We start from the raw sequence: 13,809 nt of genomic DNA on the forward strand, positions 1-13,809 counted from the left end.
ACATTTGATATTGATAATGGCTCCTAATGATTAAAAAATTTCTATCAAAATTGTGGCGGTTTATAAGAGCAAATTCGATAAGTTGAGGCTTTATATTGCTTTGAGTAATTACGATATAAATGTTATTATTATAGTGAATTTTTAAAGAGAGATTTGCACGGATGGTTATACAATATTTCGTCATGACAGAATATCACTGTCTGGTGTGTTGAACGTGGAGTCTTAGTGCTAGTTAAGAACTCCATTATTACTATTAGGTAAAGGCTGATTACAAGATATATATTTGCCATCTAGTGTTGGAATTATGTTAAATATGTTATACTTTCCTTCGTTTACCTTCGCCGCAGCGTTCGGCACAGATTTTTTTAAATCTTTATGACCTTTAATCATACGCGCGTAAACGTTACGAGAATCATCCGATAACTTTAACTTATTCTATCTTACTTGTTCATCTAGCCCTGATGCCCTTGCCTATTAGTTGCTGCTGCTGATAATCAAAACTTCTTCTTCACAGTTTGTTCTTTACCAAAGACAAGTCCTAACCACATTGCAGTGTACACCCGGATTTTCCGTTGAATCGCTAGTTGAATATAATTTCTCATCACTCGGCACCTAGAAATCCTAAACAATAAACAAGATTCCCCATAGATCACAGATATTTGAAATATCTTAAGCTGACTATAGCACAATGAACATTTTGATTAAGTAATTTTTACTCAATTTACGAATCGAGAGTCGTAGATCATGTCTTACGAATATAATGTAGCAACCAAACCCACTACAATGAATTATTACGGACATACGACATTAATTAATACGGAAATATATTTTCTAACGCAAAATCTACGCCAACTTTATTTGATTTGATGTTGCTTGATTGTTGTTGTTGTCGAATTCCTCAATCCTCAGCATAATAGATATTTACATAGTACTACTTTCAAGCATCTTTTAAAATCATTGTTGTATTTGTTTAATCTATTATGAATGCAATCAAAATTGTTGTGTTTCCATTTTTGTGCCTATTTGGATGCTGTTAAAGAGGTTTGAATATTAACGAAGATCTTTTCTGTTTTAGCGCCATCTATCGTAAGTAAGCAAAGTAAGTAACATGAGGTATAAGGAAAATAGCAACGATGTAATATATACATTGATTTATTATTTTATAGAGCAAAATGTTTCCAATAGGCATATGTATTTATATAAATTACTAACATAACTAGAATTTAAGGGCTTATAAAAATCACAATTCTGAACGACTTATCGGAAATGTTAAAAATCTGACATAAGTATATTTGAAGAATTCTCTACTGTCATTTAAGATTACCCAATACCGACTTGTGATTGGTTCAAATAAGATTTTAAAATGGCGCGGCTTTTGTCACATCCTGTTAAGTGTCGGTGAGTGCATGGCCTCGTCGTTGATTCCGTTCTACTATCCAAGATAATAAATCCTATTGCTGCAGTTTTACATATGTTATAAAACTGCCAATATTGTTCGTAATGGTGTTCTATAAAAGGAGATGGATTTGTTGAAAACGGTGAGCATTACATAATTACGGAAATATATTTTAATTTTGTTTGGCTTTTGTTTCTTGTTTTGGTGATATTGAAACTGGCCATTATATTAGAAAAAATATCTCTTTCCAGAAAATGTGTGCACGTGGGAGGTAAGTCATAATATAATAGTATTATTTACAAACGGTTCCTCCTGGGTATACACATTAAAGTCGTTTGTTGATTAGTCAATATATGGCACCCGGCAACTGAGCGTTGTTACGCCATTTTATCCTTTTCGATATTCTCAGCACTTTTTGAAGCTTTATATTTGCAAGAGCTTACATGCTGAAATGCTTTAAGTCACGGTGATAGTAATGGATATTATCAGTAAACATTGATGCTAGGTATGTCATTTTTCAGTTTTTCATTGCATCATTAGATACTACAGAGCACATGGGCTTAATGGTTCTGTTGTTGTTATTTTTCTTCGCTGATAGAATTACATCCTACAATTGTTATGCATGAAAACTGTAATTTAAATACGGCATATTTAGTAGTGTAGTGCTTATTACCATTATTGTAATTGTAGTTAATGAAGGTGGGATAACCTTAAAATTTGACAGGTGAAGTCCAATGTTCATAAAATCAAAGTCATTCTTTTGCATTTTGTTCTTCAAGGTTGCTTTATTTTATCAGTCTTAAATATACATAACTAATGTAATTATAACTCAAGTTTTAATCTACTTATTATTAATAAAAGTATTACAAGGTCCTTTAGCTTTAAGGCATTTGGGGAACTTAATGAATTTCAAATTCTTAGAATTTTTAGTCTAAGTCCATTATACTGCGTTTAATGCATAAAACAAGACATCCTTATTTGGCTCTTATCAATAAATTTTATCACATTAGTGTATATTTTTTGGAGGAAAATGCAAACTTGCATTAAGAAATTGTTATGGAAGTTTCACTAAGACTCAATATACTTCAAACTCAAAATCAAAATAATTATATTCATATAGATAAACCACTACACTTATGAATGTCTACAAAAAAGGTGATAAATTGATTCTAAATTTACATTTACTACAAGTTAGCATGTCAAGGTTATAAATGTAGGAGTGGGCCAGAAGATCTGGCCACTCTTTTTAATCACAAAATTTTAAGTCATACCAATTGTTTGAACTGGTAGTAGTACAAGTAGTAGTGATTTATTTTCAAATTCAAAGCATAAATAATGTATGCTAATTCTTAGTTTTAGATTAGAAGTGAAATGATAATTGTTGAAGTATACAAAATAGACTAATAATGTATGGTCCAGCTGTTTAGTTATAATAACATCATCAGAAACTATTCCTTAATATATTTTTATAGTTCATTCATAAGGTTTTGCTATCTGTCTTATCATTAAAATAATTTAAAAACATACCAAAACATAGTATGTTAGTCATACTATGTGTTTTTGATTTATGTGCTTATGTCCTCTCCAAAAAGTATTTGCATATACAGTAGTCACTTTCTTAAAAAATCTAATATGTAAAAAGAGGTTGTGGGATATAGTAAATTTATTATATACTTAAATTTATGTGTCATATTTCAGGAATATGAGTTCCTAGACTTGTCAGATGTAAAGGAAGCGGAATTGAGCAGTTTGCAGTGTGCACTGTTCAAGAAAACTACAATCACCACGTCCGCCGCGCCCAACGGTTGGACTGAGACTGCTACAGGTAACAATTTAAAAGTAAAAAAAATTGATATTATAATGTCAATTATAGAAACAGTACAGGCTATCCATTCACCAAATTTTTGTAGGTGGTCAAAAACTAATTGTATCATTTTTGTGTGTGATATTATTGTCATACTACTTATACATTACGGCATATATATAATACCAAGGATGTAGAAAAATAAAGATGTTGTGATGAAATATCCAGACTTTTAGGCTAAATATTTCCATTCTATTATATTAATCTAATACATGAGTTGCATAATATTATAAAGACTGATTTCATCACCAGAGGTGTCATCCTGTTCATCAAGCACGGCAGGCGCCGGGACCGTGTCGAGCAGCCTGGACAGCTTGTCGGGCGGCGAGTGCGAGATGGCGCCCCACTCGCCGCAGAGGGGCGCGGCTGGACCGCCCCACGCGCCGCCGCCCTACGCCCAGCCGCCCGCCTACCCGCCGCCTCCGCATCATCAGTGGCCCGTGGCGCCTCCTAACGTCTACGTCAGCCAGGTCACTGCCAACGTCAACGTACACGGCTACATGGGACAGTACTACCAACCGCCCCAGCCCCAGTATGTGCCCCCTCAGGCGCAAATAGACAGGCCACCGCGTAACCACAGGCGCGATAGGCGTAACAAACGGGCCCCCTCTCCCCCTCAACCCCAACCTCCGCCATATTATGTCCCATACCCGCAATATTACCCGGCGGCGCAAGCGCAAGGCGCTCCACTATATCATCTTCCAATGTACCAACCCCTCGTTTACGGTCCCTATGCTTACCCCCCATACTACCCTGAATATCCTATGCCAGTAGAGGGTGAGGGCGTAGAAAAAGTCCCCGATGAATACTCACAAGAGGTTATGATGGAACAGGAAGCAGTCGAAGCCTACTATGCTGGAGCACATTACGCGGGACCATCTTACGGCCCACCGGTAGAAAGCGGCGTTGAGTACATGCCACCTATGTTTATCCCACCTCCGCATCCTCAGGCGCCGATGCCTTTACAGCAACAGGCCTCTCATCACACAACTCCACATCAGTTCAATGTCCACGCCAAAAACTTCGTTCAGGGTCAAAATAATAAAAATTTCACGAATGAAAAGGCTCCCGAACAGAAGTTACCAGTGACGTCGACGGCGGGTAGTGTTGAAGCCCTCCCGATGAAAGATCTTAAAATTAAGGGACCTGGAAGTCCTAAACAGGAAAGAATTGACTCAAATGTGAAACCACTGAATATTACAGTTGACAAAGTCTCACCAACGCTTAAAACTGACCCATCCAAACCAACCTGGGTGGAAAATAAAGTTCAAGACGCAAGCCAAGCTCCCAAAAGCTACCCGTCACCCCCAGTTGCGAGCATTCTGAATGCAGGGGCTAAGGTCGTCCCTGTAGTGAACAAGACCCCTAAAGGTCCCGCGGCCCCATTCACAGGAAAACAGCCAGCTAAACCGCCACTACCTACTGCAGTTCCAGTACAACAATCGGCATCAGTGCCCAAACCGCCTTTCGGAAACCGACAGAAAAGAGACGGCCCCGCTAACCGTTCACCCTCTTTCGAAAACCCTGAGGAGAAACCAGTTAACGTGGAACACGTGAAACGGGAGCCACCTCTACCACCCAGCAAAGCTCCAATGCCGATTTCGATAACTCTGCATGCGCAAGGACCCCCACTGATTGTGGCTAACAAGTCTCCCTTCTCTCACTCTCGGAAGGCAGTTCCAGTGCCAGAACCTCCTCCAGTCCCGCAACCTCCCCCTCCGGCCCCGACGGCGTCAGACTTCCCTCCACCCCCCACTCCTCGGAATCGAGTTGAAGCCCCATCCCCAGTCGTTCAACAACCGCAGCCTGCTCCAGGCAAATCCTGGGCGAGTCTCTTCTCCAACAAACCCTCCAGTATAATGTCTCCGGCTACTGTTGTCCTAGACGAACCATCGAGCCCGACGACTGTGGCGCCTCCGGTCGCTAATATTCAAAAACCAGTTGCTAAAGTGCCACCATTCGATGCGTCCTTACAAACTCTTGGAGTGGAGAAACCACGGATGCCGGTAACTCCTGCTCAACCAACAATATCTTATTCTGAAAAAACTTCAGTTAACACTGTAACCAGTTCTATTACGCCGCCTACGACTGCTAAACCGGTGACTGCAACATCTGAAGTTAGGGAGGTTCCGATTCAAAAAGAAGCCACACCGGCACTGCCAGTTGCGCCATCGCCCTTTAGCGACGACCCTAATTCGTACAGGATGGGAGGTAAATATTTAATTCACTACTTTTACTTTACTACGTATTTGCGTGTTGTTCTCACGAGTATGTAAGTGCGTACTCCTATTTCACCATGCCTCCTGCTGATAGTGGACAAATCTTTGTTTTTAATTTATTTTATTATTTTTTATTACTCTAAATGTCATTATTATTCTTATTTCTTTTCTTACTAGGGTTGCCTGGAAGAGATCGCTTGTTAGCGATAAGGCCGCCCGTTGCATCCCTTGTAATTTATATATATTGTGTTATTTGTATTTCTTTAGCAACGAAGTGTAAATAAATAAATAAATAAATGTCATATGGAACATGGTGTAATGGTTGCAGCTCCTTACAAACATTGTGTAAAAAAAATCTTGGCGATTAAAAAGAGTGGTGGAGAGTTTACTGCCAGTTCTTCTCTTCCGTTCTACGACCTTAATTTGAGAACTGGTAAATGTCAAATTAGAATAATTTAATTTAATGTATATTTCTTTTTTTTTGACGTTCATAAGTTATGTTACCTATATGATTAAATGATTTTTGTTTGTTTATGTCCGTGGGACAAATAATTCTTATTCTCATCATGTAGATTATTTAATAAACAAAGAAACTTTATTATTATCATTAATTTAAATTAAAATTCCTTTCAGAGTTCCTGTCAAAATACCTGTTGGACAACCGGCCGGTGTCCTTATTACCTCGTGGCCTCACGAACCGCTCAAACTATTGCTATGTCAACGCGATTCTTCAGGCGCTGATAGCCTGTCCCCCTTTCTACAACATGCTGAAGGCTCTGCCGTATCAGACGCGACGTGGGAAGTCTAGCACGCCTGTTATTGATTCTATGTAAGTTTAGTCATTCATACAATAACTTTTATCTCTAACAAGGACATTCACTGTAAACATGTTGGGAAACAAAATATTGTTATTAAAGTTTAATCTTTTACATTTTTTAACAATTCAATAATACCACTAACTCCCTTAATGGCTTAATTACTCTACTTATGTTAGATTTTTTTTATAATATTTTTTTAACTATATATATCAGAAAAATTTCAGTCTGTTACAATTTATGTGCACTGTATTTATTTATACAAATTCAATACTGTATTTTTTCTGTTTTTCTGATAACTTGTTCTATAGTAATTTTTAAATATATACATTATATATATAGTTTATATAGTTTAATACTATAGTATATATAGTTTAATACTATAATATACTTGTTTAATTAGATCTGTGTATAGTACAAATATACATTATAACGGTATTTTTTTTCTCTTTCACTTTTACATATGACCAATGTTCATTAGTTTTTTTGCATTGTAAATTACCATTATTTATATTTGGTCTTTATTTTTATTTTATTACCTAATTCAACATAGTTTCCTGGTTTTGTTAGGGTGGAACTATGCTACGAGTTCAGTCCATTAGCCGGGCCCAATCGCCGCACGCGCGGCGACTCAAGCAATAACACTGTATCAGTTCCCGCCGGACCACCGCTAGATGGCTCTGCTGGTCTCAGAGTGTTGAGAGCTTTGAGACCTTTCCCTGGCTCTCAGGAAGGAAGGCAGGAAGATGCCGAAGAGTTTTTAGGGTGCCTTTTGAACTCTCTCAACGATGAGATGCTTGAGGTAGGATTTTATTTAATATTAAACATAATACTATATGTAATCCAAGAAGTTGTTTGATGATGGTGTAGTGTGTGGACATATATATTCTCTAACCAATTGTGGTTCCTTTATATTGCTTAAAGAATAATAAAACTAATATACTGTTTTCTTATAAAAAAAGACAAGTATTATACTTCTCTTTTTCTTGCAAGTGTATTTATATGTTCTTAAAAATAGTCAAAGAGAGCAGAAATAATCCACACTGGATCTATAGGATTCAACATATTATATGGGGGTAAACCACATATGTTTTATCAATTTCAGTTAATAAAACTGGTGGAGCCAGATGAGCCAAAGGAAAGCAAACCAAATGGCGTTGTTACTGAAGAACAACCTCCAGAGGAAGATGATGATGACGACGAATGGAAGGTAAGGCGAAACATTCTATTAATCATGTTATGTCTGTTAAAATGGAACAATGCTATATTTATTGTGATCATTAAGTTTTATAATAATAAATAAACTTCATTTTTAATTTAATCTTCATTAAGCCACAGCACTGCTACTAGTGCCGTCCTAGTGGCTTCTGTGTATGATTATCATCCCTGAAGTCGTAGGTTCCATTCCCGCCTGTGCACCACTGTACTTGCCTTGTGTGCATCTAACACTCGCTCGTACGGTGTAGGAAAAATAAAAATGAAAGAAACGGAGGCTTTCTGAGTACTCATATAGGGCTGTAGCTACTGTATTGTAATATACAATAATACTGTATATATACAACACATACTGTATTGTCTATATTTTTGATATATGTATTCCAGGTGATGGGCCCTCGCAATCGTGGCGCCGTAGAGCGTCGTTGGTCCGCTCGTCGTACTCCGTTAGCGGACATCTTCCGTGGAAGAACGCGATTGCGTCTCCATCGAGCCCCACATCACGACGTCACCGATGCGGTGCAGCCTTTTTTCACTCTACAGTTGGATATTGAGGTATATAAACGGAGAAACAAAACATTCTTTGGAAACTAGGATATCATAAATAATATAAGAGTCCATATTAATGAATGAATATTAAAAGAGTGGCGGAGAGTTTATTGCCAATTCCTCTTTTCCGTTCTACGCCGTTGATTTGAGAACTGGGAGTAAATGTAAAATTAGAAGCATTTAAATACATTAAATTTCTTTATTTTAACGTTCATAAGTGTACATTATGTTACCAATATGAATAAATGATATTTGATTTGATTGAAAGTGAAAAATTTCGAGAAAAATAATCGTTTTTCTTATAGAATTTGAATACAATTATTAATTTATTGACTAAAATAAGTGATTTAGATTTTTTTTATATATGTAATTAATTGAACTGTTTTAGTTTCAACATGAAACCCAATATAGGATGCGAGTATTTTATGCCATATTAGTAATTAATGAGCAAGAGGTGCTTAATAGTCTCCATTTTAGGTATCTATAACATTTAATAATTTTTATTTAAATAAATTCCAGCGTTCAAGTACAGTGAAGGACGCGTTGGAACTCCTAGCGGGCAAAGACACGCTCGAAGGTGTAACTGATGCCTGGCAACAACTCTCCCTTGAACAACTGCCAGTGGTTCTTCTCCTGCATCTAAAGTGCTTCCAACTCGATGCTGAAGGCCACACAGCTAAGATTGTCAAGAATATCGACTTTCCTATAGACTTGAAGATTGATCCTAGTGAGTATTTTGTGGAGTTTTTTATATACCAAATATATATAAGATAATTGACCAATATATAAGACATTCATATATATTGGTCAACTTTTTTTTATGGAAATAACCCGTATTTATTTTAGGAATAAAAGAGGGCTACCCTCCAAAAAATAAAAGAATCTTCATCTCTCAATAGTTAAAAACTATGCAAAAACATACAATGATGGAACTTATTTTTCGTCTCTGAAGCGATCAATCGCATAATTTGTAGACAACACAAGCTGAGTATTCACACAGCTGAATAAAATATCAACTGATGGAGACAAATTTTACATAAAATGATGAAATTTTGCAGAGATAATGTCGTGCAAGCACACGACTAAGCAACGCCTGTACAAATTGTTTGCTGTGGTATACCACGAAGGGGTCGAAGCGGTGAAGGGGCATTACCTAACCGATACTTATCATGGACAGGCTGGGTGGATAAGGTATGTATTGTTAGTTTTATGGTTTGACTAGTGGTAAACTTTTTATGGAAGGCTCAAACTTCGGTAGCAATTTGTATTTTGTACTAGATAATTAGCAAAAACACTTGAGGAAATGTCTAGTCTTCAGCAAAAGAGAATTTAAGATGTTGATTTTTTTTTCTTCAAAGGCCTCATTAAAATTGTCTTTTCGGTCATTAGAGATAATCCTTTTAACAATTTTGTGATGTATTGCATATTTTATAATAATAAAGGTAGACATTTAAAAACATAAATCGTTTGGTATCTGTATTGGGATAAGCGTTTTAATTTTCAAATTATTAATAGTAAAAAACCTTACGAAATATATTTACGGATTCTTCAATGATGTCATTATTTTTCGTCTCCGAACGTTATGAAATAACAAAATGTGGACAAACCAAACTGAGTAATTAAATACAATGTTCACTATGACGTCACAATGAACCAAAGATTAATATTAAATTACATTTCAGGTACGACGACTCGACTGTAACACAGGTGACAGATGCCCAAGTCTTAAAGCCAAAGGCTCCAAGAATGCCTTACTTGTTGATGTACCGAAGGCATGATACTCTGCCAGCTCATCGGCCCCCGGGCAAACCTGAATAAGGGCTTTTGTCCATATTCAAGTAATATTTGGCCAATGGATCCGGTTAGGGTTATTTGGTTTTGACCAAAACTGACCAGTTTCGGTCAAAATTGGAACAAGTCTAGGCTGGCCGTTGGGACCTTTGAACTAAAAATGTTAAGTGTTAAAGTGATGGTGTAGTTAAGTGCTAATGTTAAATGTTTACGGATGCAGTTATAAAGTTTGTGTGCCTACCGATTACAGCACAACGAATTGATTTCTGTTTTGTGTTTCAAAGATGCGTTTTTTTGTTTCTAACCGCGCTAATAATTTCTAAATTAACTTTTTATATCTTGTATATAAGAATTTGTAAATATTCGGCAGATTTTGTTGTTTTAGTTTCTAAATTCTATACATTGGACTGTTGTAAATACGCTCTTGTACAGTTTTTTAATAATAAGGAATGAACTTATATGAAAAATGTTAAAAAAAATGAATTTAAAAATAGTTCTATAGAGAATCGCTAAAGGTTGACCGGCTTGAATGTGTAACGGGTGGTTACTGGATTTTCTATATTATTTTTGTATTTTAGAAACTCTAAATTCATACCCTATAAATCTTGATAATTCATACAAATGTATTGACATGAGCCAATGGAATGTGAGAAAAGAAGAAGTGCCGGTTGCTATTAAGTTATGGAATTGGTGCTTGCGGTTTGGCCGTGTTTTCTATTGCGAATTATGGTGCGTTATTACTGGTGTTTTATGTACCTATGACAATTGTTGTCGACGATGCAACAGTTTTTTCGTAGTGATATCAAAAACTGAATAATCAAAATTCCCGTCCTTCAAAATTGATTGAAATTTATCGAAACTTGGCTGTGAAAAGGGACTAAGGCCATAGAAAACGCGGCATGGAATGTGATATGGATAGAATGTACTAGAGTAAGTGTTAAATAGATTTGTCTGGCGTTTTTAATATTATTCTATGCCTCCCAATGCATTACTCGTTAAAATTAACCAACTTTTTTTTTATTTTTTTTTATTGAACATTAAAAGTGAAGTTGACAATTCCGTCATATACATGGACCATACTAAAATGATTTGTAAGTTCTATAAATATGTCTTGTATTACTCAAGTAATTTGGCCTAAATGTCTAGATCCATAAACTTAAAAAAAAATATTCGAGTAATGCTTTGGTGGGAAATCCAAAAAGCTAAATTTTGTTAATATGTACTTGTATACGACTTTCGTATCACCGCGCAAAAGGCAAACATTAATGGCGAATATATTTCATTAATAATAATATTAATGGATTTTTTACTTAATGTTATTGTCTTGCGCCGGTTGAACAATATCCTGATCTCATCTCGAATGTTATTTCTTTATTGACTTGAATCTACTGAAGTGTTGAAATAACTTAAACACAATTTGGTGAGTATCGTAGTGAGCTAAAGGTTAGTTAAAAATTAGGTGATTTTACAATAGTTAAAAATTAATGAAGGTTATGTTACAAAGGTTAGCTTTTCCCAAATTTGATTGTTTTTTGGATTGTGGATAGATAGATAGTGCTTAGTGTAGATTGGCAATACAATCGCTAGATATTTTTCTATACGAGATATTTTCTAAATAGATTTATTTAGGCAAAAGTTCCTTTAATTTTTGTAAGTTTTGTCCCGCATTTATTTGTCTTTGCATCTGTTTAATTGAATTAATATTAAAATAACATACTATACTTGGAGCTTTCCAATGGCAAAAGTAAATAGACTATTTGCATTTTGGTGGAATGTTTAGTAAATTCTTGAATTGATTATTAATTTGCAACATTGGCATTGTATATAGTCAAAATTTTATAAAGACATTGAAGGGACTACTTATATTTGGTCGTAAAATCCGATTGTCGTAACAGACGATGACGTTATTATTAAGAATCTAATACAATGGAATTCAGCTAAGAAATCTGAACAATATAACCGGGATGTTCTAAACGAATGAATTTTTTTTAATTATATAAACGATCATAAGTCCCTTACGCGTATCCCCAAAATGTTTTAACGTAATTATCACAGCTTATGGAAGTTAGTAAGCGGTCGAAAAGTGAAATCAATTTTATCCGTTTAGTTGGATTTTATGGGGAGTAAAACTTTAAAGATTAATGTTTAAACTAGGTGCTACTTCTAATGATATTTCAGAATGTATTTAATTGTTAGATTTACCATACTTAATGTCGAAGCAGGTACTTTCATTAACGAAACTAAACAAGTTACATTCTTACAACGCATCGATCGTTAAGTTTGGTAATTAAGTTTATTCCGTATTTCATTTTCATATACTTCGTGTATTCGTTTTTGCAAATGTTAGGCTAAGACTGAATGGGTTATGTTTATTTAACAAGCACATTAGTATAAGTTAACCACAACGCTGCCTTAGTTATACGGAATTGCTTCACTTTAGAGATTCAGACTTTGGTTCGGGAAAATATAGTTATAAAAGAATTAAGCTAAGTTTGAGTAATGTGTAAATCGGATTTGGTTGGACCCATATTAACTATACGTTTAATTAACGTACACGTTAAATTATCATCATGATCATCATCATGCGCGTGAGTTTATTTGCTCAACCTGATTTTGAATGCTAAAGCAAGGCTTAAAAGCCTTTAGATTTGAGTTTGCTTATCACGCGGTTAAGTTAAACGTATAAGTATATTTTGTAACCGCAGTCCTGACGCAGTTGGCTGTGATTTTGATTGGGATTGATTCTTTTAAAACTACCCTCTATATTTCTATGAAATGATGTTCAGATATATATATTTTGAATAATTCTCAATGGAGCTAACACGCGAAGACTTAAAATGTATATATCTGATCACAATTCTCAGTCCCGTATTTTATGCCAACGTTCGATCAATGTAAATATAACAAAATTGTAAATAAAGTAGGCTGTTGTAATTAGAGACGTTCCTAATATAGTTATTTTTAAAATCGGTAAGTGAGTGGTATTGCTAGCTCGCTTTTACATATATAGCTGTTTATAAGTGTGAAAGAGATACGACCAATCTATAGTGATCAGTGCCAATATTAATTTCAGCCTGTATTATAAAATAATTTTTATCAATTTTCTATGAAGTACTCGATTTGTTACAGTTTGAAATTTTTAATGACAATCATTCTACATAACACGATCAATAAATTATTTATTTATATATAATTACGTAATATAAATATAATGATCTTTTAGATTTAACACCGCCATCTTTTCCCAACCCATGTCAAATTGCGTCAATTAAATAAATAGTTATTTACATAATATAATTTACTATGATAAAAAATACTGTTTTTTGTGGTTTGATTATTTTACACAAGGCAAGGATTGGGTTTCGGTTTAATCTTTTGTACATAGAGGTTTCCATTTTTTCAGTATCTAGTCGCAACGATCTTGGCAGGGATAATTCAAACTACACATTTCAACGCGTTTTTAGACCAGTGCAATAGAATTGTATGAATTAATTTCAGCGGTCTATCTACTTAGGTTAATGTACACAGTATCTTAAAACTATTTTATTATTTTTATATGAAAGGTTGATTGTTTAAGTTATTTTTAGTTTAGATAAGGTCCAAGGCTGTATAAGGAGTGTTTTTATCAAAAATCGGACAAAAATCGGAATTTTGACCAGATAACTACAAAATGGTTTTAGAAAAAAATTACTGTCTATACAATTTATTAACAGTACGAATGTTGTAATTGGCTTGAACAATATTTTTGTTTAAAAATGCTCCTCTTGGTTATATTAGATAAGACTGGTTTCTATATTTAAATTATTTAAATATATTTTACGTCTATCTATGATAATCATCTTGTTGAACTAATGTGTGTATGATTAATTATAAAATAATCTTTTATTTTGGTAACTAATTGGTGTTGAAAAAAAATGTGAATAAAATATGGTGTCATTCTGAAAAGTTCTTTTATTTTTA

At 34.8% G+C, this 13,809-nt stretch overlaps 1 protein-coding gene across 3 annotated transcripts; it reads left to right on the plus strand.

The window, feature by feature from the left end:
- Window positions 1-1,374: 1,374 nt before the first annotated feature.
- LOC111003766 (proline-rich extensin-like protein EPR1) lies at window positions 1,375-13,793 on the plus strand. 3 transcript variants are annotated; one of them, XM_045630633.1, is made up of 11 exons: window positions 1,376-1,538; window positions 1,648-1,667; window positions 3,095-3,221; window positions 3,513-5,471; window positions 6,113-6,308; window positions 6,865-7,096; window positions 7,400-7,504; window positions 7,897-8,064; window positions 8,578-8,785; window positions 9,117-9,249; window positions 9,741-13,793. In XM_045630633.1, exons 4-11 carry the CDS (start codon window positions 3,596-3,598, stop codon window positions 9,874-9,876), a joined length of 3,054 nt encoding a protein of 1,017 aa, XP_045486589.1. In that variant the 5' UTR covers window positions 1,376-1,538; window positions 1,648-1,667; window positions 3,095-3,221; window positions 3,513-3,595; the 3' UTR covers window positions 9,877-13,793. The 3 variants fall into 3 exon arrangements, with proteins under 3 accessions (XP_045486588.1, XP_045486589.1, XP_045486590.1); XM_045630632.1 differs by lacking the exon at window positions 1,648-1,667 and having other exon boundaries at window positions 1,375-1,538; XM_045630634.1 differs by lacking the exons at window positions 1,376-1,538; window positions 1,648-1,667 and adding an exon at window positions 1,784-1,901.
- Window positions 13,794-13,809: the final 16 nt, after the last annotated feature.

The sequence above is a fragment of the Pieris rapae genome, chromosome 13 (genome assembly GCF_905147795.1).
Source record: "Pieris rapae chromosome 13, ilPieRapa1.1, whole genome shotgun sequence".
In the NCBI taxonomy this organism is placed as follows: domain Eukaryota; kingdom Metazoa; phylum Arthropoda; class Insecta; order Lepidoptera; family Pieridae; genus Pieris; species Pieris rapae.

Bases quoted from the DNA above. Each gene is read 5' to 3' on its own strand.
- LOC111003766 (XM_045630632.1), top strand. The intron at 3,222-3,512 runs GTAACAATTTAA...TTTCATCACCAG, and splicing joins TTGGACTGAGACTGCTACAG to AGGTGTCATCCTGTTCATCA. The intron at 6,309-6,864 runs GTAAGTTTAGTC...TGGTTTTGTTAG, and splicing joins ACGCCTGTTATTGATTCTAT to GGTGGAACTATGCTACGAGT.